Source organism: Thermobia domestica, chromosome 13 (genome assembly GCF_964235325.1).
Source record: "Thermobia domestica chromosome 13, izTheDome1.hap1.1, whole genome shotgun sequence".
NCBI lineage: Eukaryota > Metazoa > Arthropoda > Insecta > Zygentoma > Lepismatidae > Thermobia > Thermobia domestica.
The window spans coordinates 205,625,334-205,649,726 of NC_137466.1; the positions used below are offsets into that span (position 1 = coordinate 205,625,334).

Below are 24,393 nucleotides of genomic sequence, written 5' to 3' on the forward strand. Positions count from 1 at the left end.
GAAAACTAAATAAATGGAAGTTTGTCGGGATCGTAATAGTGCATTTTATGGATGCGTTAAAATACCAAATAATATTTTGTTTCGACAAAGTGGATACTTTCAAATATCTAAGATCATTATTGACAGACCAAAACCATAATCACTAAAAAAAAAAATTGTTGTCAACTAAAAGCAGGGATTTCGTGCTATTATTCAGTTAAAAATCTTTTGTTGTCGCTAATTCTGTTGAGGAATTTGTAGATCAAAATATAAAACGATAATCATCCCTGTTGTGCTGTATGGTTGCGAAACATGGTCACTGACTCTGAGGGAAAATCGCAGATTGAAAGTATTTGAAAGATTCTTAAACCAATATTCGAACTCCAAAAGGAACGGGAATGGGGAAAGGGGGAAACTTCATAAGGAGGAACTGCATAATATACCGGTTACCAAACATTGCTAGGGTCATCAAGTCTAGGAGGCTCAAATGGTCAGGTTATGTAGCCAGAATGGAAGAAATTAGAAATGCTTTTGAAGTTGTAATTGGAAATCCAAATAGGAAAATGGCCGTTAGGAAGACCGAGGCGCAGATGGGAGGACAATATTAAAATGGTTCTCGCAGAGATTGAAATATAAAGTAGAAACTGGGTCCAGCTGGCTAAGGACAGAAATCAATGAAGAGCTTTTGTAAACGCGGCAATGAACCTCCTGCGTCCATAGGCGTGCTATATTAAGTTGTTGATACATTTAGCTTTTTGTTTGTCAGAAATGTCATTACAGGAACTAAAAAGCTTTCTGTAGTAAAGAGGATTTCGCTTCAAGGTTAGCTATTTACGTTAATACTAAAACAAATTTGGTGGTGATTTTGATAAAATTGCACCCATACTTTCTTTCATAGTCTCTCTCTCTCTCTCTCTCATATATATATATATATATATATATATATATATATATATATATATATATATATATATATATATATATATATATATATATATATATATATATATACCCGTTTGTATGGGCGCCCTTTTAGTAGACTTGTCCATCGCCCTCCTTAGTATCCCAGCACGGCCCTGGTGCCAAGGCACCCACGTTGCACACCGCTGTGCTGACTACGTGTGTCATGTGAACATACAGTGTGTTGCAAAATAAGATGCAAAAGAGCCCATTATTAAAAACTTAAGAAAAAATAACCATGACGAATACTTAACCTGAACCATAGAACCGAATCCTCGTGCTCTTTCCCATCGTCGTCATTGCTACTGCCACTGTCTCCTAATGGAATAATTAATTCGTTGAGGCAGTTTTCTATATAAAATAAATACAATAAAAAATCCACAGTTCAGGTCTTTTCAAAGATGTAGGCAAAGTTTTCTTTTTTATGTATACATACACATAGATGGAACATAGTGGGTATTTCATTTTTATCTGTGGTATATAAGATATATTATTAGTGCTCTACATATACATAGATGAAAAGAAACAACATACGAACTATGAAGTCATGACGAATATTTATTTAGGTTGGCAGCGCTGAGAAGTTCACTTCCCTACCTGTCAAATCTTCGTCAGGCGGTAGCCAAATCGTCACCTAAGTGCATAGTTGTAGTGCGCTTTGTTGATCCTTATATAGTGCGACACAGATGACGTTATGTCTGAACACCAATTTCTACGTGGCGCTAGGGTCAGTTACGCACTCTGTATACTCCCCACTTTCTCTCTGACAAGGCGGTGTTGCCATGTTCTCACCCTACCCTCCCTTTCCAACCTTCGCTCTTCCTTTTACCCAAACGCCAAAAATTGGAAGGGCGAAAGATTCTGTTCACTCAGGATCATTTGATATTGTGTTTGTAGTGGATACAAAATTTAATTTCAGTTTGTTTTGTAAAACTGCAAATTACATGTGTCTGTTAGTATTTAGGATCTGTATGAGTTTTTTTTGCACGTTAAGGATATATACCGGCACATTTAGGTATACATTCTGCTATTCTTTTATTATAATAATGAATTTAAATTCTCATGCACTTTGATTCCTTAACACAATAATCACTAAAGATAAAATACTACGAAAGACTTACTAACGATACAATAAACTGGGCTTTCTCATCTCATTTTATATCACGACCCCTTTTATCACATCCTCTTGCCTGTAATCCCCATAATTAATTTCCGGTTTCCAATAAGTTTTTCATTATTGCTGCCAATCGCTTACAGTTGTAAGTTGTATATTTTTGCTTCTGGTGTTTCAATTTGCAGTTTCTCACCAGTTTCTCCTTTTATTCCAATTGTTTTTTTTTCTTAACTAATCTTTATTTGTTTAATATTCTTTGCTGTATTTGGTAACAAAGTATAGAAATAAAAATATGTCTATCAAAATAAGAAGTTTAACATATATATTTTTTAAAATACATATTTTTCTGCTACTAGGTCCTAATTACAAGTATCGTTTTCATTTCCCTTCGCGATCCCAAGTTGAGAAACCCCCTAAGGGACAAAGTGGACAATTTATTGCGAAAAAAAGGATGAGTTTTTTAGTTTAACGTCCCACACCTATGCCCTTTAGGCTAAAAGAAACAGATGATTGATTAAAATAAATATTTGACAAATTAATTTTTTGCTGTCCCACCGGAAATGGAACCAGGGGCTACGTGCACCAAAGCCATAAGCGCTAACCACTAGACCAGCGGGAAAGGCTAATTTATGATATAAAGAAAAATGAATTATGTTTGCAAAATAACTTTCAAAAGGCATAGCCCTATTTGTTTAGTTTGTGTAGTGGTGATAAAGAATCGATCTGAGGAAAGAATGGTGAAATGGTTACTTTAGGGCAACACAATATGGATGTCGATTTGCTTCATATAATATAATATCATCGCACGCCTTGATTTTTATTAATATTAACGTGTTACAAGAAAAATGCAGTCGACCATTTTTTTTGAAAAAAAAAAGTTTTGTTTTCAATAAAGTAGTAGTAGTAGTTACACACGGAAAACAAATGTTATAATATTACTCCCCCACGAAAACAACAAATATTACGAAAACACTTCTAACTTTTCTAACCTCAATTTACACACTGGTCTGTCTAGATCAAAATGCAAGGGGGGAACTCCTGAGGAATTTTCTCTGTGGAAGCAAAGTTCTGAACTAAATTTTGAACACTGGAATTAATAATACGGAAGAAATAATACATACATACATGAAATACCTTATCTTGCTCTAGGAAAAATGTTTCAATGATTTTATCATTGGTTTTAGACATAATTCGGTCCTTATTATGTGGGACCAGTGACGTACACAGAATTTCATTAACGACGTCCAAACTTAAATAGTTTCAACTTTCAAAATACGCGCGTTTTTGTATGCCTAAGTACATATCTTGATATGGTATATATTTTTTCATATGATCTAGTTGAGGTTGGGTTTAAAATTGGAGAATCACCTTAAGCCACTGTATGCGACTGAGCAAGAACATTGAAAATGACTCGTATGATCGATCTGTGTTTCAAATCAGAGTTTTGTTACGAGGATGGAATATGAATAGTGCGATCCTTTGTCCTCCCGAATCATAGAAATTCACTTTATTGCTACAAAGATATGAAAATATGAACATGAAATCTAAATCATGCCTTACCTTGGTTGATATTATTCCGTCGGTAAAGGGCTGATACCTGACATGTCACATCCTGATTCATCTTCATCATCTTCTGTGGAACTCGCACTCACTTCGGAATCAGCACCAAGTTCAATTACAAAATTTTCGACGGCTTCTTCAACTAGTCCATCTCGTTCCCAGTATTCGTCTTCAAGTTTCCTCACGTGGCTGCATTGTTTTCTCCACTCATCTGGTGTAATGGACTTAAACACACCTTTCGTTATATCTTTAATATTTGCACCCGATTGTTCAACGTTTCTTTCCGTCACTCGTCTTTTCACCAAACTCCAAATTAATTCGATTGGTGACAAGTCACAGTGGTACGGTGGCAATCGAAGAACAGTATGTCCGTGTTCTTTCAAGACATTGTCAATCACATATTCTGGTTCCCGGCGGTAACACTTCACTAAATTCAATAGTTCACTTTTTCGAAAATCACTTTCAAAGGTAATGTTATTTGCCCTTAACCAATTTTGAATATCAGCTTTAAGAGCAGATGATGTTGGAGGTTTGTTTGTTTGCACTGAATGGTATGACGCATTGTCAAACCAGACTATACTGTGAGGCGGTAAGTCTGGAATCAACTGCTCACGAACCCATCTAAGAAAATTCTGTCCATTCATTTCGTCGTGGTAATCGCCGGATTTAGTTCTTGCTTTGAATATGCAGAGAGCACCCGGCACAAATCCGCTTTCTCCTCCAGCATGTATAATGACCCACCTTTGGCCAACACGTTCAGTGGTGTAAATGCCATTTACATCATCTGATTGCCAGCATTTCTTAACTGTGTAGTTTGGATGAATGTATGTCTCATCCAAGTACACAACTGGCTTTCCGATTGCTCTATTAGCTCTCATTTGCCTAAAAAAGTGTGCTTTTTTGGCAACTATGTCCTCCCTTTCTATAAGCAAGTGCCTGTTCTTTTTGCACTTAGCGAAGCGAAATCCTATCTCTTTGAGAAGTCTTCGTAGAGTTTCTTTGCTTCCAGTAAACCCAATAGCTTCTCGAACAACAGAAAGCAATGATCGTAAGGTCGGTACAGTTTTACGGAAAACATAAAACTCGTGCACTTTTCTCCTTATGATGCATTTGTCCATATCATCTAATTGGATTTTTTCAGGCTTACCTCTGCTTGGTTTTCCCGGAGTTGATAACTTTTCACCGCTTACTTCGGCTTTTCGTCCTTCCGCTCTTATTCTTTGAATTGTTCCTTCGGATTTTCCAGTCGCTGCTGCAGCACGTTTCGTAGCCTGATTTATTGGGAAAAGCCAGTTACCCGCTTTTTTCTCCTCGTCACAAAATTTAATTACGTTATTAATTATTTGTCTTCCTTCGGAATGAATTACAGGTTTTTTCTTACTTGCCATTACATATAGTAAACGCACGCACACACACACACACACAAAAAAAAAACAGCACTTAGCACTTACACAAAATAAACTGCTTCAACATCAGTTGTTAAAATACTGTACTAAAGCCGGCCAAAGAGCAAACACCGGAAATGTTTCCAGAGGTCATGAGCCACGCCTCTGTTTTAAGCGAATGGAATGTCCAGAAACAGCAGGGGTTGTCGAAATGCCCGATATGTTCTCTGGACCAAGAGATGTGGTGGAGGTTACCAAAACGTCAAAAATTTGAAGGGGGAAAGAATCATAGGAGAGGACATAGGGTACGCAAATAGGGAAAAATAGGAACATAAACTTTAGAAAGCAGAAATGTCCCGATGATGTAGATAAATACGCGGCATGCTTTGTTCACCTCATGTATTTAGGTTTCTTAGACAAATGATAAATAAAGATCGATCAGGATTTTGTATTTTGTTAATTTCATCGAGAAGTTATTAGAACCCTTCTGCGTTACAAGAGGTCAACAAAGAGTGTGATATAACAACATTTTTTATTTTAATATAATGATTTGTATATATTTGAACGTTGGTAAATGTTCTTCACTATATTCGCACAGTAGCTTTAAAAATGTATAGTTTTTGTACTATAAATCATGCATCACAAACAATTTTTGCGATCTAAGCCTTGGGTGAACTAGTTTCCCCATTAGATTTGAAAGATCTTGATAACGATACAAGGATCATTACTTGTATGTGTCTCGTCTCCTCTCTAATTTGAAAATGCACTCGTCTTGTGCGCAACACAGGCCCCCAACAAGCCTCAGAGGTTTGGAGGGGGGCATGAATATGTTAGGGGGCCAAGTCATTAAAAAATCTGTTACACATAGCTAAATTGTTTTTTTTTTGTATTAATAATAGCATTTGGTGTTAAGGTCTAGGGGGGCCACCAAAAGTTTGGGGGGAAATTTCCTTAGCCCCCTCTAGTTGTGGGCCTGGCGCAACACTACTTACAGTCCTACTTAAAACTGCCATATCGATGCAATTGATATGATAAGGTTACATTTAAAGAGTTATGTAACACGAAAGAACACTAATTTTGCACTAAAGAATGTCGAAAAACTTTGTTATGATGCAATAGACAAAGTTGACAATTTATTCTGGAATAATGTAATGAAACATGAATGGGACTTAATACAAAAGGCTTGGACAACGCGAGGAATTTTTAAAAATTGTCAACAAACGTGTCACACTGTTAGGACAGTGACAGCAGCAATGATGATGATGATGATTATATCAATATTAGCTCTCCATGATGGAAAAGACGATGATGATTAATATGTACTGTACATCAAGTGAGTTTGTCGCCACGGCATTTTATTTTTCATTTCTCAATAATAAAAAAATGTCGTTTGTTAAAATTGCATGTTCATTTGTATATCATTTTAAGGCACTATGTTCAAATGATGATAGTAAAAAGTTTAAATTAATATTCTTGGCGAAAGCGTATTTATGGTTACGGAGTACTCCGCCTCTCTGCCCATTTTTTTCCCTCTCTTTTCTTTTCATCTGTTGAGAAGAGCGCGAGGTAAATCAGCCCGCGCGAATCTTAAGAAATGAAGCAGAGTGGAGTCGAAGGCAGATGTGTAAACATGGCAACTCAGCTCTCTTGGCAGTCGCTCTGGGGGTGTGTAATGTGTTTACAACCCCTATTGGTTGAAACTTTCTTGTCGTCTTGAAGAAGAGCGTTGCAATAACTGAGAACATTTCACTACTCTGATATAGAGTGATACTGACAAAGCTACAAATTTACGATGAATCTCATAGTACATTTAAACACTGACCAGTATTTTAACAAAACTTCTTATTTACACATATAATCTTTATCAAATCGAAAAAGGACTATTATTTTCAATATAGGCCTATTTTAATTTCAAACAAGTTTTGTACTTGTAAATGTGTTTCGGGTAGTAAGGGCAAACAACATTGGGTCTGCTTTTTTATTTACTAAAAATGAAATGAAATAAAATCTTTGAGTTTAACGTCCCACGATTATGCCTGTTAGGCTAAGGGAGACTATGATTAAAGGAAATGAATAATGGGAGAATTGGTTGAATGAGAAAGTAGGAGGAAACGGGAGTATCCCGAGAAACCCCAAGAGCACGATGTTGTTCACCACAAGCTTACTTGCCCGAGCATCGAACCAGGGACCTCACACACTATAGGTAAGCGCTCTGCCACTGAGCCACCGTGCCCTCTTATTTACTAAAAGAATTAATAAAAACAGAACTTAAACAATACTATTAGCTATTTGGCGCGGTAGATCAGGATTCGATTCTCGTGGAAGCTCATGTAATATTGATCCTATGCTAAATTGTAGGTTCACGTTTCACTTAACTTTGGTGCTGAAAAGGACGCTAAACTCAAATCACCACCAATAATAATAACTAATTGATAGCTGAACATTTTGTTGAATATGCTCTTATGAAGACATTTTAAAATGCGCTTTCACCAAAGTAAATTTTTGTTGAGTTGACCATAACACCTCATATCTTTTTGCATATATTGAGCTTATATCGAACACTAATGTTTATTTATATACTTAATCAAGTTCCTGATACATTCTGAGACGGTCATTTATACTGGAAAAAAGCAACAATCAACAGCATAAAACGATGTGGAAGAAAGTTGGTCACTACTTACTGAAACGTTTCATTTGTCTAATGAAGCTTGAAGAAAACATCTTGAAAAACCTCAGACACGATAAACGGACTTGAACATGGGATCATCAGATAAAGAACCAAGAATGCTAATATATATAGGAAACGGTGGTTTAGGCAAGTGAATAACGATAGAAGAATTGGTGGAATGAGAATCTGGGAGGAAACGGGAGTACTCCGACTAAACCTACGGACACGATGTTGTCCACCACAAACTTACTTGGCCGGGAATTGGAAAAGGGACCCCATGATTCAGAGGTAAACGCTCTACCACTGATCCACCGTGCCCCTCCTGACATAAGGCTGAAAATATAATATTACTCTACTCAGAAAAAAATCATTATAATAAACAGGTTATTTTATATCTATTTAGCTGCATCAATTTTTTTTTATTTTTTAGTTTAACGTTCCACGGTTATGGTCCGAGACTAAGGAAGACATTTATAAAAATTTTAAAAATGATCAAATAAAGAAAGCGAGAGGAAGCAGAAGAACCATGAGAAAACCCCGCATATGGTGTTTTGTGTGCGTCCTACACAAAACAGACTTGGTGCGAGTTGGAATCGAACTAGGAACTCCACATACGAGAGATGCGGTAACTGAAATAATTCTTTCAGAGAAGTAACATACTCCATCATGGTGATATGGTTCTGTCTTCTTACATTTTTTATGAGGCCTGGGTTCGATTTCCAATGGGAGCTTATGTTTTCTACTTCTAAGTTAAACTGCCTTACGTCGCCAACGCTCGCTCAGTTCCCTCTCTAGCAACTGAGTTACGAATCAAATCTTGTTCAAACATACTAAGCGAAATTAAAAAAAAAAAAAAGTGATTAATAGATCAAGAGATTTTAAATAGACAAGGAATTAATTTTATTCATAACTCGCTCTATTTATACTCTTTATATGACATATGGGCCTGCAGATCGTTCAACCGAAAAGTAAAAGGATATATTTCTCGAGTACGACTCGACAATGAAGCGGAAGGGAATAACATGAACAACAAAACTGAACATTTTTTTTTCTTTCTGCATTAATAGCACCATATAGTTCTTATAACAACAGTAACTACTGGAGTTCATAAATTTGCAACACTGTTTTTAGTTCGCATATTTTCCGTCACATTTGTCATCTGTGTCGCACTATATAATGTAACTAGGTTGGTCTGTCCAAATTACAATGAAGGAAATGCATTCATTTGCAATACTCTGAGAATCAAAAATATTCGCCAGGTATTACTATCCCCCTCTCCTGCATAATGAAAGCCCTGACGAAAACGCACTATTTAGCCCGGATATTAGTTTCAACTAGCCAAGTGGTGCGACTTTTCACTCCGTTTAAATCGTGTTTTCCGGTAGGAAAAATAAACTTTTGTGAAAAAAAAACTTCTACCAGCATAAATAATACGCGAATCATTTGGAAACTCTCGTTAAGTGCACTATCCTGTGATAGTGTAGTGGAGTGCATGGGCGGCGATTAGGGAGGGCAAGAGGGAGCAGTTGCCCCCATTCTTTTGAAGTTACGCCTTAATTTATATAGTTTCATTTGGAAATGTAAACAGGGTGTCCACACAATTTGGAGAAAAAATCTGACGAAAGTTCCACATTACCCTGATCCCTCATTAACTTAAAAATATATTAAAAAAAAGAAAGAAACCTCAGGCCCCACACTCTCCATAGTTAGCCTTGTTCTCTTCCGCTTCTGTTTCTTTCTTTTTTCAATTTCCTTTCCAAAGGAATGTAAGTTTACAAACATGTGCATTAGGCCTACATTTTACACAAAATGTAAAGTTACAAATGAAAGTGTGCAGTATACAGAGTACTTAAAATATGAAAAAATACACATTATATGCTTACACATTATAATACCAATTACACAGCATTGTAATATTGCATATAGTAATAAACAGTTCATACATAATTTTACTGATTATTAAAAAAACAACACAGACACACACACACGCGCATTATGTAACATAAACTTTTGATGGTGCAGTTGTTAAATGCAACCCAATTACAACTTTGTTTTTATCCTTTCTCGCATAGTTTTCTTCTCATTGATCTGAATATCCTTCTTGTTATCTCCGCAGTTTAATTTTCTTCTCTTCTTCCTCAGCTCCTTTCGTTGTTGTTGAATCTCCCATTTCTCCCTCTTCTCATCTCCAGCATTTATATCTCTTTTCTTTTCAAAATGCACCTGATATTGTCTCATTGAACTTCTCACTGAATTTATTATACCTCTTGCAATCAGTAATCCTGATGATCCACCTATTCTCATCACAGAATCATATATGATTCGTTGAGCCACCAGAGATTCTTCTTGTAAGTTCTCAACAATGAGAATTTTATTTATTGTGAAACCACTTTCAAAAATGCGTTTCCGTGTAAGAAGATAAAACACAATTTCATTACTGATCATAAGTCAACGAAGTTCTTCCCATTTCCTAAGATTGAGTAAAAAACTCATCAAGTCCAATACCATCTCTGTCATTGGCTATGAATTCATTTAAGTCTTCCTTAAATTCTTCAGTCTGAGATTTCACTCTGAGCTGGAGATACTATTTCTTCCCGTTCTCAGCCACTTGTCCAGATATCCTCTTGGCACCATGCAATTCTTTTAGAACAGGGTCTACCCTTTTAAGCAAATATGCCAGGATGCAGTTAGATGTGTTTCTCGCAGAAAATTAGTTTCAACAAATATATAAGAGAACATTGACTCCCTCAATATCATCATTGACAACACCACATTTTGCATCCAGAAGCAGTAAAGAAATCAACCCTATTTCATAAATTCAGTAATTGAACAATGAACCTAAATCGATTTTTCCTTGACTTTCCCTGAACAATCTGCCATTTCGCTGACTTCACCTGATACATTTTACTTCCTTGACCTTTCCCTGACTTTCACTTTTTTTCCAGAATGTGGACACCCTGGTAAAGGCTTGGTATGCATTACTGATTAATAGGGGAAAAAATGGTGGCATATATTTGTCGTTGCGTAAGTACGCATTGATTATTTGTCTTCCCGTGGAGTTAAGAAAGCTACAGGAATTGGGTTTTAATTGCAATTCAAAGCAATTAATATTGTAATTGCATATTTCTTTAAATTTCATACTAGCATATGCTTGCAGTACTTACTGTATTTCATTTTCTAAGAATAAAAACAATTATTTAATGGCACCAGGAAATCTAACATTGATATACGATTGTTCAGATCATGTCTTGCCACCCCCTCCTACTTTTACCGTCCAACCGCCGCCATTGGTGGAGTGCATAGTAGGTATTCAGTAGGTAGTGTGTGCATGCTGCATGCACCAAACAACGAACAAATCACTTCCCCCACGCACTGACGCTCAAAACGTAGTGATCAAAGAGCGTAGACGAAAAGGAAAGCGCCTTCACCTGATTGGCTGAGCCAGCTCTAGTCCTCTCATTCTCATACACAAGCAGATTCCACCGTACAGTCGCTGCCACGGCCGCGCCTCCATTGCTTCCGAATGCGAATGCGAATTCTCGTGCATCTACTACATCCGAATGCGAATTAAGTTGGAATGTCTCTTTCAAAGCTTCAATGTGAAATATTTTTGTTTGAAAATTCATATCTTAAGGTTTTCAGAATAATAATAATAATATCTATTAATTTCCTTTCTGTGCAAAGTAGAGCAGTAGCGTAGCCAGGATGTGTGTTTGGGGGGGGGGCAAGTGCTGTTATAGGTACATATAGAAAAAATACAAACAAAAATATATATATATACATAAAAATATATAAAAAATTACAAACGTCAAAGTACCAAAGTACATTGTCGGACCCCTTTGGGGGGGCCCGGCCCCTCCGGCCCCCCCTTCCCTACGCCACTGAAGTAGAGTGAATGTCGCTCCTGATATTATTATGATTCTGTGGTAACGGCTATTTTCACTTTAAAATAAATTAATTAAATAAAATTAGAGATTGCAAAATCAACCACGTTTCTAAGAAATGTGTAAAAAAAAACATTTTTGTTATTTCAAACATATTAGTCAATAATTACATGTATTCGTAAAATTATTATTTGAGGAACAAAGAGGAAATATAAATTGAATAAAAAGCTGCGGGTCGTGTATTAATTAAATATTCGTATTTTAAAGAGAAAACAAAGCAAATTATACATATCTTCCACTCGAAGTTCTTTACTTGGGACGCGGACAAGGTTGGACGACGACAAGACTGGACACTTAATTATGGTCGCTCCCGACAAGGTTGGACGACGACAAGCTTGGACACTTCTCAATTTATCCTCTTGCGCCAGAATCGAATGAATTCCTGAGGTGTCCAAGCTTGTCGCGGTAGATCCCGACAAGCCTGGACAAATCTCATTTTGGGTCGCTGACGACAAGGTTGGCCAACGACAAGCCTGGACACATTCCTGAAGGTGTCCAGGCTTGTCGGGATCGACCCCGAGATGCTTTGACATATCTCATTTTGGGTCGCTGACGACAAGGTTGGCCAACGACAAACCTGGACACAAAAAGTGTCCAGGCTTGTCGTCGTCCAACCTTGGCGCGATCCCCTTTACTTACATTGCCCATAATTTGTTCACGACGTGTCGTTTGTGGTAATCTGAATGAGCTTGGATCTACAATGGAACTTTATCAAATACACAATTTATTCAAGCATCAATATTTATTTCATTTTTATTTTTATCTCCGCACCTCGCAACGTCTGCTTTCACGCAAAACAAACTTTCTTCTCTCACGTAGCGCTCAATTTCTCTGCAGACGACTCTCCATTCGTACAAATTCGGGCGAACAATCCCAGCATGTTGGGATCGTTCGCATTCGCATCTTTTCGTCGGTTTTCGCAATTCGCAGGCCGGAACTAGTCGAGGGACTCCTATTTATTTACACGAGCTGGGACATTCGCATTCGGAAGCAATGGAGGTGCGGCCTTAAGAAACAGGATGAAATAGCCGTAGCAGCGATATTTGCTCGGTTGTCGACACAAAATCCGCCCTCTTTCCCCCCTCGAAAAAAACGAGAGGCAGAGAGAAAGAGTAAAGAGGAGCTGCTTGATCAGGGAGTGAATTCTTCGCCGCAATATTGCACAGGAAAGCGCCGTATTTTCAGTGGTGAATAATGGATTATTTGCAGAAAATCCTCCTTCCTACAAATAAATAAATAAAAATCTACAGAATGGACTATTCGGAATTCCACACGCTATTCAAATTAGTAACTCCCAAAATTCGGCAGCAAGATACGAACATGAGGGAATCTGTATCAGCTGAAAAAAGGTTTGTATATCCTTGGATCCACCAGATTGTAGAACTGAAAATCAAATGGCTTGTCCAAATATGTAAACGAGGGCAGTTATCAGGCGTGGAAAGCTAAAATTAAGAAACAGCAATTTTCTAGTATAGGCACTGAGTGTATCCGCTCAGCTCATTACCTACATAGCCCATAAGTAAACTTATACCGCGCCGGGAGCTCCACTCATGCATTACATCCGTTTTTTTGGTATTGTTCCAGCATTGTAGAACTGTTCCCTAAAATCGCACGAAGGCTACACAATACTGATGACAATTAACTCTCATTAGTTATGTTCCTGGTTGTAGTTTACTTTTGGCACTCCAGATTTGAATTTTATGTTTGTAAGTGTAGAATTAATAGTGTAAAATTATTACAAGTGCTTTACGACGGATAAATTAAGTGAGCTCATATGGAAGATGCCTGTATAGAAACTATTTTCCACCAGCGTGAATTTGTGCACTAGTATACAGAAGTTGTATTTTGTTTACAAGTGGAACGCTACTAGTATGAAATCATGACAAATGCTATTCAAACTCGTATCATTGCTAAACCCCATTCGTTTTCACTACCCTCGCTTATGCGGATGTCCACATTAGCCGACGCACCCCCTCGCTAACACTCGGGCCCTACAGCTTCGGTTAGATTGCATTCGTACTTTTTAGTGGCGACCTAGCGCAGGTTGTTTTGTGTTTTTTGGCTGTAGTTTTTATGCATGCATCCGCCCGCTGTATTTATACGCAAGTAGTAAAAGAATTATAATTTTTCAACTATTGCTTATGATTCCCACCGTGAATTTTAACTATGCCATGTGGATATTTTCATGTCGCTCAGCACAAATTATTTAGGGCCATATGCATAGTTATTCTGCGGGCTACTTAGGGGCTACGTACGGGACACGTGATAATTTGCGTTGCAGAGTTCTCCCGCAGGGTCAAACAAGCCCGCAACCTCCCCGTAAGTCAAGGGAAAGGCTAGGGGTGCTTCAACGCACCCTTTGCTAGCCCGTAGCAGTTTCTGTTGCTGTATAAAATGCATATGCTCCGTGCTGACAAAATATTTGAGTATGTTAATGAGTTTACCGAATTCGTTGAGTTGATTAAGCTATAATAAATGACATATTTTGATGCCAACCAGTTTAAAAATATATACCAATTCCTGAAAGAAGATTACAGGATATTTTGCTTTCGCTCGTACAAATATTGAATACAAGGTCATAGAATGGACTAACAACTTCTACCTGAAATAAAATAAACGAGAGATACTTGTTGTTACAGTATTGGTACTGAAGTAAATTTTAGATTCGATTGTAGAATAGCTTCAGAATTGATTCTAGGGGTCCAGTGGTGATTTCAAGGATCGGCCGGGGGAGGGAAGAAATTTCTCCCCGAGAACCATGACATTCCCTCAGGACCACATAGCCTATCGTGCTCAATGTGAATTCTCAGTATTTTCGTTACTAATACATTTCATCTGCAGTATATTGAAATCGCCACAAAAAAAAAAAAAAAAAAAAAGGAATCATCACTGATGGGAAAAATTGACTCAATAGTTACACATATTTCATCGTGAAAATGTTATTCTAATGTGTTTTACATCCTTCTCCCTGTTGGTGTTTTCCTACATTTCTCAGTTAGCATAGGTAAACTTGAGGAGCGCTAACTTCCCTTTTTTTTCACTAATGATCTAACGTCTTCTGCATTCTTGGTTTCTTACCTGACCACCAGCTGCGTACATATTTATAATATGCTTGCAAACATATATTATAAATAAATAAGTGCGAAAAACCATGCCCAGCACAGGATAAGTTTGCATTTATTCCGATTCCAAGCTGGGCACAATTTGAGGGATCACGCATGATTTTGTCCGCGGAAGCAGGCACATTAGTGTTGGTGATATGCGTATAAGGAAAGACAAATGGAAATCATCGAACTCCTGTTTATCAACGCGCTGTAATTGCTCAAAGTATGCATCGGTTCACGTGATTATGGAAACAGTGTTAAGAAGTATGGCTCATAATTATGCAATTATAATGGAAAACTAGGTTCTAGTGACCACCTACTACAGATAGATGCATATTTTCTATACTAATTTGATCATTATTCGATTAAACAGTTCTATCAAATTTTGACACATTTCTTACATTTTCAGGTTAGGTTAGAGCTTTGTATTTCTTTTAGCTAAGTATGTCTATATGAAGAGCTCCATTACTACTTGCAGATTAACTTCAGGAGGGCTCAGTATAAATACAGTGTGGGCGTATAACATAAAAACTACAGTACATAAGATACGAATCAATCTGTGCTATGTGGCTAAAAGCACGAATGCTACCTAACTGAGTTATGGTAGGAGCGCATCAGGCGACTCCGAGTGATAGTGAGCGGGTGCGTCCATAGGGAGCAGGCGCGTCAGCGATGGGGGTACACGTATATACGAGGATAGTGGAAGAGCACACTTACACATACAATACTTTCATTATCACTTAAATCATTTCAATATGCTGCCATTGTTGGTAATTATTTATATTTACTCTTTCATTCCTTTACGAAAAATGTAGGGCTTCACATCGTATTTTACCTATAAATTTTCTATTTCGTAAAAGTATCTGCTCGAGTGAACCCCTAATTCGTTTACATACCATCGCAAACGCCCGTTCCCTACGGACGGACCTCGACTGTAGCTCTCCAGCTTCACCTTGGCATTAAACCGTAGTAGATGTAAAAATTGCTTGTAATAAGCAGCTTGCAAAGTTTGGTGTGTGGTTTTGAGACGTCTGGCTTTCACTATATGTATGTATGTCTTATACAATAGTACGCAATTAGATGATAACACTCTAGGAATAAGTAGATAAGAAGTTTTACGCTATTTGCATGGAATATCCCCCAAAAATACTGTATTTAGAGACATAACTTTTATGCTCTCCTAAGGTTAACTTTTACTGGCAAATTGTTTACAAAATACATTCACAAAAATATTATGGGTTGATTTTGTTCAAAAAAATTACATTGTATATGTAATTTATTTCTAGTGGGATCTCTATTGTAAAGCTACAGCCTCACACGTTTTCTAGCTACATATCCATATTTCTTTTTGCGAGTTAACAGACTTTACCTGAAAATTAAAAAAGAAATGTATTGCTAATCAACACCGATATTTTTCCGCTTTTCTATATCACTTTATAACTATTTTCAAGTTAACAGACTTTGTATGAAAATTTAAAAAAAAAGAAAGAACTGTATTCCTAATCTACACCATTATTTTTCCGCCTTGGCAAGAACAAAGTTCAGAACATTTAGTATTTCATTTTTTTGATATAGCATACGTTGTATCCATGCAGTTGCTGCTTCGATGTTAATTCTTTATCATAGTAGAATTGAGTTTCGGAGTTCTACCTTCAACTTTTTTTTGACAAAATTTTAGCCTCGCTCGAGGTGTACTAGACCAATCAGCTCTCAGTGTTAACCGTACCTGAGGGATGACTTTGGAAGCTTTATGCATTGCACAGTCAAGGGGAAGGTTGAGGAAGCCCACAGGTACGGTTCGTCTAGGGGACCCTTACGTGGTCGACTATGCATATGGCCCTTAGAAAACAATAAGAAGGAAATTACTGAAGGAATTCTAAATTTAGAACAATTATTTCGAGTGGTGCGCCAAAACTAAAACTGCACGCTTTTTAAAAAACATGTTACTTTTTTTTGTATACAAAAAGTTTTAAGGTTTCTGTAAAAAGAGAAGGAAGCTCTCAGGACAAACGGGAGAAAAAGCTAAGGCAACTTGTCCAGTGAGGTAAGGTTTCTAACAATAGAATATTACCGTAAAACATAATTATTATTATAACTTCCGTTCTCGATCATTATTCTATGTAGTAAACAGGGGTGTAGCCAAGTGGGGTACACCTGGTTTCCTGCCCCCCCAAATGACCTGCTTTTAAAACATCATAGTAAAATTATCTCCATTCATTTAAAAGTAACAAAGTTTATTGACAATTAATAATTTAAGGTAAAATAGTATGAAGAAATATTGTTTTTCCATACCGATCAAAAAATAATATAGTATCTCTTCCTTATACCGATCGAAAAATAGGATACTTTTTGTGACAGCAGATTACACAACTTATTGCGATTTATATTTGACAGTTTAAAGACAAACGTTTTAACAAGGTACTACAAATACAGCGATAAAACAAAGGTACTAAACTGATTTCTAAGTACAGTATATTTTTATATTTTTTAACAAGTGTTTTAAAAGCCATAGAGGATGGAAAATTTGGTGAGAAATAATGTTTTTATTCAATTTGGATTTCATTCGCTGTCTTTTATTTCTACTCAGTGTAATAAAATAATTATTTTTTTTAGTCACGAATAATAAATAAATATTTTTGTTAGGAAACTGTATAGAAATTAAGTGAAATTTCATAGAAAATCAATCTTGTGTAGTGTGAGCGTGCGTCCTCCCTCACTCCCATTCCATTTGTTTAAATTCCCTAGTCAGCTCTATCTGAAGTGGAATAAGGCTCTTTGCACAATACGTTGACGCAAACCCTAGATTGTGGTGCTGTCTCTTTCAACGTGTTGGCAACGCTTTGCCGTGGTGACTTGCATTACGTGCTCAAGAAACAACGGGACGTGAAGTGGCTATGATTCTTAAAAAAAAAAACTAGTTCAGTAATACTAGACGTTATCGACGTTCATTTCTATTGTTTTTGGTACTTTGATTGCGTTATTTTAATGGCAAACGAATATAAAACTTAGGCCCTATTAGTGTGTATATTACCTATAAAAGGATATTTTCCCTTAATATTTTGGTGTTGCTCTTTGTCAGTACTAGGCGTAGGAAGACGGACGCTTTGTGCAGAAAGCGCGAAGATTAGCATTCTGGCGGCCCCATGATGAAAATTAGCATACGTTTTGTACGATACTGAAGAAAATCTGTGAAAAGATTGGTAATCCTGGACGTTGTAGTGAAAAATATTACATAAATTGTTTCTTGAGTTAGTATAGTTTCATGAAATTAATATTTTAGTGAAAGCAAACGTACATATGTGAAATAATACAATATAGTTTAAAACCGCGAGAACGCTCATTATGAATATCAATCGTAGTGGCAGCGTAGAATGAACGATTTAGCTTAACTCTTAACAGGAAATATGTGTTTGTCAGACACCTACGGTTTTTCTTTGTGTTGCCACTGATTCGCCAAATGTATCTCTTTTCTCAGTATCTTCCCATTATTTAGTTGTGCGTGTGACGCAGTAGTTCATTGTTGGCGTTGATGTCTGAGTGAACATTTATCGATGATTTTAGAAAACCTACGATGTCTGAGAGGGACACATTTCCGTTATCGTATATATTTTTGCGTATTTATTGGACACACATTTCCTGAAGAGACAGTTTTTCCTTTTAAATAGTTTCTGTGGGTGATTTTTTTTACCATGAAGTAGAGGCTACAGAAGCTTTTTAAACATACTATTTTGTTTGTGTGCGATTTTATATATTTGCAACACGAATAGACCTAGTACTTCAGGTAAGAAAAGTAAGATACAAACTGTAAATAAATGCAAAAATGATGAAAGAAGAGGAGAATAAAGGAAAAGAGGACTTTATGTTAGTATCTTCAGAAGATTTTGATTTAGATCTCTCACTCTTTCCTAAAAGTGAAGAATTACCTATTGACAGCGAGGGTGATACTAGTTCTGATACAGTGTAAGGTGTGACTTCAAGTACTAACAGAAGTGTCAATATAAACAGCCCTACTGAAGTTTCATGTGATAACGAAGGTCTTAGATACAGAGGTAGAAAAAGGTTTGTTTGGAATTCAAATAAAAGACCAAGAAACCGAAGGGTTTTTCATCAAAACATAGAGTGATGCCCGGTTTAACCACTTTCGTAAGAAATCTGGGAGATCCTAGCAAAGTTGATATTTGGTCTACCTTATGTGATGATGATATAATTCAAGAGATTACAACATGAAGTTGGAAGAAGGTAGAAACAAATTTGAAGTAGAACAAAACTCACTCTACAGATGTATTGACATTAAAGCCATTTTGCTCTTCTAATGTTGTCTTCTATTTGTAAATCAGGACACGAAGACATGTTGTCACTATTTTCAACACTGGGACAACCTCTATTTAGAGCTACCATGACCGTCAAACATTTCCAAGCCCTTTTGGACAAATAGCACATTTGGACAAGGTAGCTACACGTGGACAAATAGCACATTAGCATAGAATATGTAGGATTATACTAAAAAATTTTCACTTTTTTAAATTTATGTAATATTTTTATTTAGATTCTGTAATATTTTCCGAATTTATATTCCAATATAACCGAAATAATGTATGTAATTTTTGTTTATCATATTTTGCTCAAAGTACAAAATATAAAGTTTCATTATTCTTCATTATGAGTACTTTTTTAAGAAAAAGATATTGCTTATATATGTCCGTGTCCCACAGACACACATTTCCTGTAAGCGAAAAAAAAATAACGTTTCCTGTTAAGGGATAAAAATCGAATGTAAACAATATATGTAATTAAACGAAGAATCCTGCAAGGAGTGGTGAAATAATGTCATAAATATTTCTTATAGAAAATGCAGTTCGCAATGTAATTGTTCTAGTGAAAATTAGACAAAGTAAAACGGCCAATTAACGTAACTAATCTTTCTAGTTAATCGCACCAATAATAATGAAAGTATAGTAAAACATTCGTACAAATACGAATTTAATGGTGTTAGTCTGAATTTATCGCATTTCAAGTAATTACACATTAAATTCTGCAAGGAGGAGGTCCAAGGTAAAGGAATACAGATGGAGGCTTAAGTTCATCACCTTCGGAATGAGAAGACAGAGCAGCAAGGAATTACTCTAAGTCTTCCCCCCCCCATATGAATCCCCTGTAATTGAAGTGTAATGGAGTGATGTGTTCAATGAACCAAAGTGTGCTAAGTGGTCATGTAACACGAATCTATAAATAAGCCGGCAACAATATATCAATATCATTTTGAATTAATCCTTCGTCAGTTTTTTTAATTTTTTTTACAATATATTGATATGGGCTAAGAGGTTTTGAAAATATATCAAAACAAGTTTATCTATAGGAATATATTAAAAAGAGGTGCACGTAGGTAAATACGAGATGTGAATTACCTTTTCATCAAATAAGACCTTTTTCGATTATCTTGTCTGCGTCTCTTGCATGAATCACTACAGGGATTGTTAGTATTATGTACAGGTATTTGCGTACACTTTACGCGAGTTCACGGTGTATCTGAATTGCCACAACCAGGTAGTATGTTGGATATATTCACACCAGTAACTGACGTTCGCCTTATCTACACTCGCATTCAACTCACGGTGTGAGGTCCAATTGAACACAGACCTCCACGAAAAGGGACAGAACTTTCTTGGTTACCTTTATAGTTATGCACAAAAGTATAGCGTTTGGTCCCGGGCAGTAGTTCTTGATTAAGCATAGTAAAAAATATCTTGAATATAATTTATGGATAATAATAATAATAATAATAGTAATAATAATATTAAGCTAAAATAGTGTTTTTAGTTTTCCAGAGAGAAACCAAAATTTTTCTTTCTTTCAGGCCTCAAAAACACCAGCAGTAACACATTTTTTGCTTTGTACATTGTAGCTGGTCCCCCTCAAAAACGACGGGCCCCTCCTACACAAACCTGCTGGCTACAACCCTGGTAGTAAATTACACACACTTAAGTTTGATTTTGCATGCAAGCAAAAAAAAGGATTTTACAAAAAAAAAGCTCATGCATTTAGACGTGAACAGTGTAAACAATATGCGCAGTAGAATTGGAAGAGTCTATCACAGAGGGATAAGAAAGAAAGGGGTGTGTTGGTCAGTCGGTTATAAGCATTGAAACGGTGCGTATCGTGCGGTGTCGCGTGTAGATCGGTTTTGCCAGGTGTTGCCAACCGTACAGTGATGGCACCAGTACAAAGTAAACTCAAGGGTAAAGTACTGCACAGCCAAACGCGGGAGGTGGTTGCGAACGTGTATAAGTTCATGAAAACGGAAGCTGGGCGGGGAGCTCTTGCTATTAAATTAAGTTCTGTTTTAGAGAGAGTTTCCACAGCAACTGGCGTGTCCCTAAGTTCAGTACGTCGGATAAAAAATGAATTGGCAAGTATCGAGTCGGGTGCATCTGCGTCATTCACAACACCGCATAAAGAAAGGCCCAGAAGATCAAGGAAGGCGGAACTAGATGACTTCAATGAATCTGTTGTGCGTCGAACAGTAAATGATTTTTATATAACAGAAAAGCAAAGGCCAACTCTTAAAAAAGTCCACTCTAAATTAACCCAGTCCATAAATTTCGATGGCAGCCTCAACACACTTAGGAAGATACTCCTTACTCTTGGATTTAAATGGAAAAAAAATTGAAACAATAGACGAGTTTTAATTGAACAAAGCAATATCCGGACACAAAGAATTTCCTTTTTGCGAAGCATAAGGAAATACAGAAATGATTCTCGCCCTATTATATACATGGATGAGACTTACGTACATGCGTCGCACACGTCACCTTATGGCTGGAGCGATGAATCATTACATGGATTATTCTCCCCGATTTCGAAGGGGAAGAGAATAATAATCATTCACGCCGGTAGCGAAGAAGGTTTTGTGCCAAACGCGTATGTAAGATTCAAATCTGGCCAGAAAACTGGGGATTACCATCATGATATGGATTATCAAAATTATGAAAAGTGGTTGAAAGAAAAATTAATTCCCAATTTACCACCTCGAAGTGTAGTCGTCATTGATAACGCTCCATACCATAATAAACAAGTCAATCCTCCTCCTAATTCCAATTCAACTCGAAAGACAATGGTATCCTGGCTTACTGAAAAAGGTATTCCTTTCAGTGAAGACATGTTGAAACCACAGTTGTACACAATAATCAAAGCAAATAAACCAGTCCATCGCACCTACAAAATAGATACTATTCTATCTGAACATGGCCACACAGTTCTCCGTTTACCGCCTTATCATCCAGAATTAAACCCAATAGAATTGATCTGGGCAGATGCAAAAAAACTGGATTGCAAACAAGAACACAACTTTTAAATTAGATGATGTGATGAAGCTGGCAGATGAAAAATTTGCGTCAATTTCAAAGGAAGAGTGGAAACGAAAGTGTGACCATGTTAAGGCTATTGAGGAAGCATATTTTAGAAGAGAGGGTTTGTTGGATCAAGGGATGGAAGAAATAATCGTTAATGTTGGAGAAGACACTGATTCGGATATGAGTGACAGCGATAATAGTTTGACTGACAGTGGAGATGAGGGTGGTGATGGGGGGGAAACTTCCGGTGTGACAATGTCGGGTACTCATCCCATAGACGTAGACAGCGATAGTGAGTGAATAGTTCCACTGTGGTATTTACAATTGTTATAACTGTGATGCGAGTTTTCTTCCTTGTGATTGTTTCACTTTAGTAACTGTGTGTGCGTGTGTTATTTATCTTTTCATATTTTGGAATACAAAACAATTAGGCCTATATTTCTTTTGTTATCCAATAAAACCACAGCGAGTTGTCAGAAGAGAAAAATGTATGGAGGAAACAGCACTTTCTTAACAAGGTAAGTTTAATTGATATTAACCCTTATCTTTGTCATAGGCCTACGATAGTTTGCTGAAGTGTGGTTTTATTCAATTGAGATCAATTTATTTATGTTATTGAGGCAACTTTGGCTGAAGCCGGTGTGGTTGAATAGCACTTGCATAACTCAACCTTACTGCAGTTTCTTAACTTCTTTAAAGGTCAACACATTTTGGACACCCTCTATTGAAGTGTGTCAATACTTCTGGGAGTCCTACCTAGCCGCGGTAGTCCAGGTGATATTGTCGCAGACTTCGGAGCGGCAATGGGGAGGTGCGTGGATTCCAATCCCGCTGCCGACCATCCTGAATGAAGGTTTTCCCTAGTCCCGCTAGGCAAATGCCGAGACTGTATCTTCATAATAGGATCTGCCCCACAACCTTCCCAAGCTCTGTCCCTTCCTGAGCCATAATTGTCTAAAGATAATAAAATAAATTTAAATTCTGGGAGATGTAAGCTGTAACTTACTTTTTTATTTGGTTACTTCCTGCGAATAAAATAGGAGAGGACAAAAGTACTCTTCTACAGTACATTTTTAACTTCGTCTTTTTAAATTCACAACATAGCATCTGTTCTTGACCTACTGCTGAACACCGAAGACTATTTCTAACAGCCTTTTTTCTTTCTTCTGTATTCAAGCATTAATTTTAGTTACGGAAGTTTTAGAGTTGTTATATGATGGAATTATCGGGGTGGAAGGAGAGGGAGATAGCCAAAATAGCCTCACGCGGTGCTGTTCCTGTCACAGCTTATCAACTTGGACAAAAAATATGACGTAGTTGTCAGAACAAATGGCACCTTTGTATTTATGAAACACGTGTTCACGGATCAATTCCTTGAGTCATATTTTCTCTTCCGTCTTCCTATACAAGTAAACATTTCAAGTCTTTTTTTTTTTGTTCATACTTTGATTGTCGTTTGTTATTTCAGAGCACAATTTTTTTGACAAATTCTGCCTTAACAGAGCTGGTATCACTGCAGCCTTCCTTCTTGAAACAATCTTATTGCTCTCGCTACGTGGTCTTTCCCTTCGAACGTGCCCCACACCACTATACTGTTCGCTCCTCCTACGTTCCCTTCTCGCGCAGCTTACTGTTCACGTCTATTTGCATGAGCTGTACTATGTAACGTTAATTCAGTATGGGGCTTCTCACGCGAAGACCCTCTTCCTAATTCTTAAGTGGGAAAAAAACAGGCGACAATTTTTTTGCGCGCTTCACGGGTCTATAAGTGACGTCATTCCGGGACAGCCTATGACCGTGCAGCATGGTTAAGAGGCAACCTGTTCTCTAGTAACCTTGACCTATAATATCCTTTAATTCTCATTTGTATTTACCGTGCTCCGCCCCCAGCAGACAAAAGTTCTGCTCCGCAGAGGCAATTCCTGACTCCGCCCATGCTAGCCCGTAGCTCTAACACGCTCGGCTATGAGAACCGACAACAGTAAATGTTTGATTTCTATGTATGTTACGTGGTAAGACACGGACAACGCCAACCAATCAGAACCGCGTTCTTAGTTCCTATTTCCGGGAGTATTACTCTTACGAGCTAGTTCTAAAAGGGTGTCTTCCCACTTGCGACAGTCCTATTAGCGACAGGAACTGTTAACTGTCCTATGAGCGACCGATTCGATCTGTTAATTGTCCTGTGAGTCACCGATTCGTTCATATTAAGATAATGGAAGTTGATAAGGATCTCTCGTCTTTAACTTGTTTTATACTAATGTGATTTAGAACCTAACAAAATGTACTATGAAAACTTTCGCTCTACCTGAATTAAATACGTGAGAATG

At 37.1% G+C, this 24,393-nt stretch overlaps 3 protein-coding genes across 3 annotated transcripts in view; 1 reads left to right on the plus strand and 2 right to left on the minus strand.

The window, feature by feature from the left end:
- LOC145668967 (venom serine carboxypeptidase-like) overlaps positions 1 to 1,827 on the minus strand; it is a 187,468-nt gene extending 185,641 nt beyond the window's left edge. The window contains exon 1 of the mRNA XM_081737264.1: positions 1,537 to 1,827. The gene's annotated coding sequence lies outside the window, so the exon portion shown is untranslated. The remainder of the gene's footprint in view (positions 1 to 1,536) is intronic.
- Positions 1,828 to 3,624: 1,797 nt separating this feature from the next.
- LOC145667948 (uncharacterized) lies at positions 3,625 to 5,001 on the minus strand. The gene has a single exon (XM_081735372.1). It carries the CDS (start codon positions 4,999 to 5,001, stop codon positions 3,625 to 3,627), a length of 1,377 nt encoding a protein of 458 aa, XP_081591498.1.
- Positions 5,002 to 21,486: 16,485 nt separating this feature from the next.
- Positions 21,487 to 22,065, plus strand: LOC145667949 (uncharacterized). Its single transcript, XM_081735373.1, has one exon. The coding sequence runs from the start codon at positions 21,487 to 21,489 to the stop codon at positions 22,063 to 22,065; it is 579 nt and encodes a 192-aa protein (XP_081591499.1).
- Positions 22,066 to 24,393: the final 2,328 nt, after the last annotated feature.

Coding starts and splice junctions, on each gene's coding strand:
- LOC145667948 (XM_081735372.1), bottom strand. CDS start 5,001: ATGGCAAGTAAGAAAAAACCTGTAATTCATTCCGAAGGAAGACAAATA.
- LOC145667949 (XM_081735373.1), top strand. CDS start 21,487: ATGGATGAGACTTACGTACATGCGTCGCACACGTCACCTTATGGCTGG.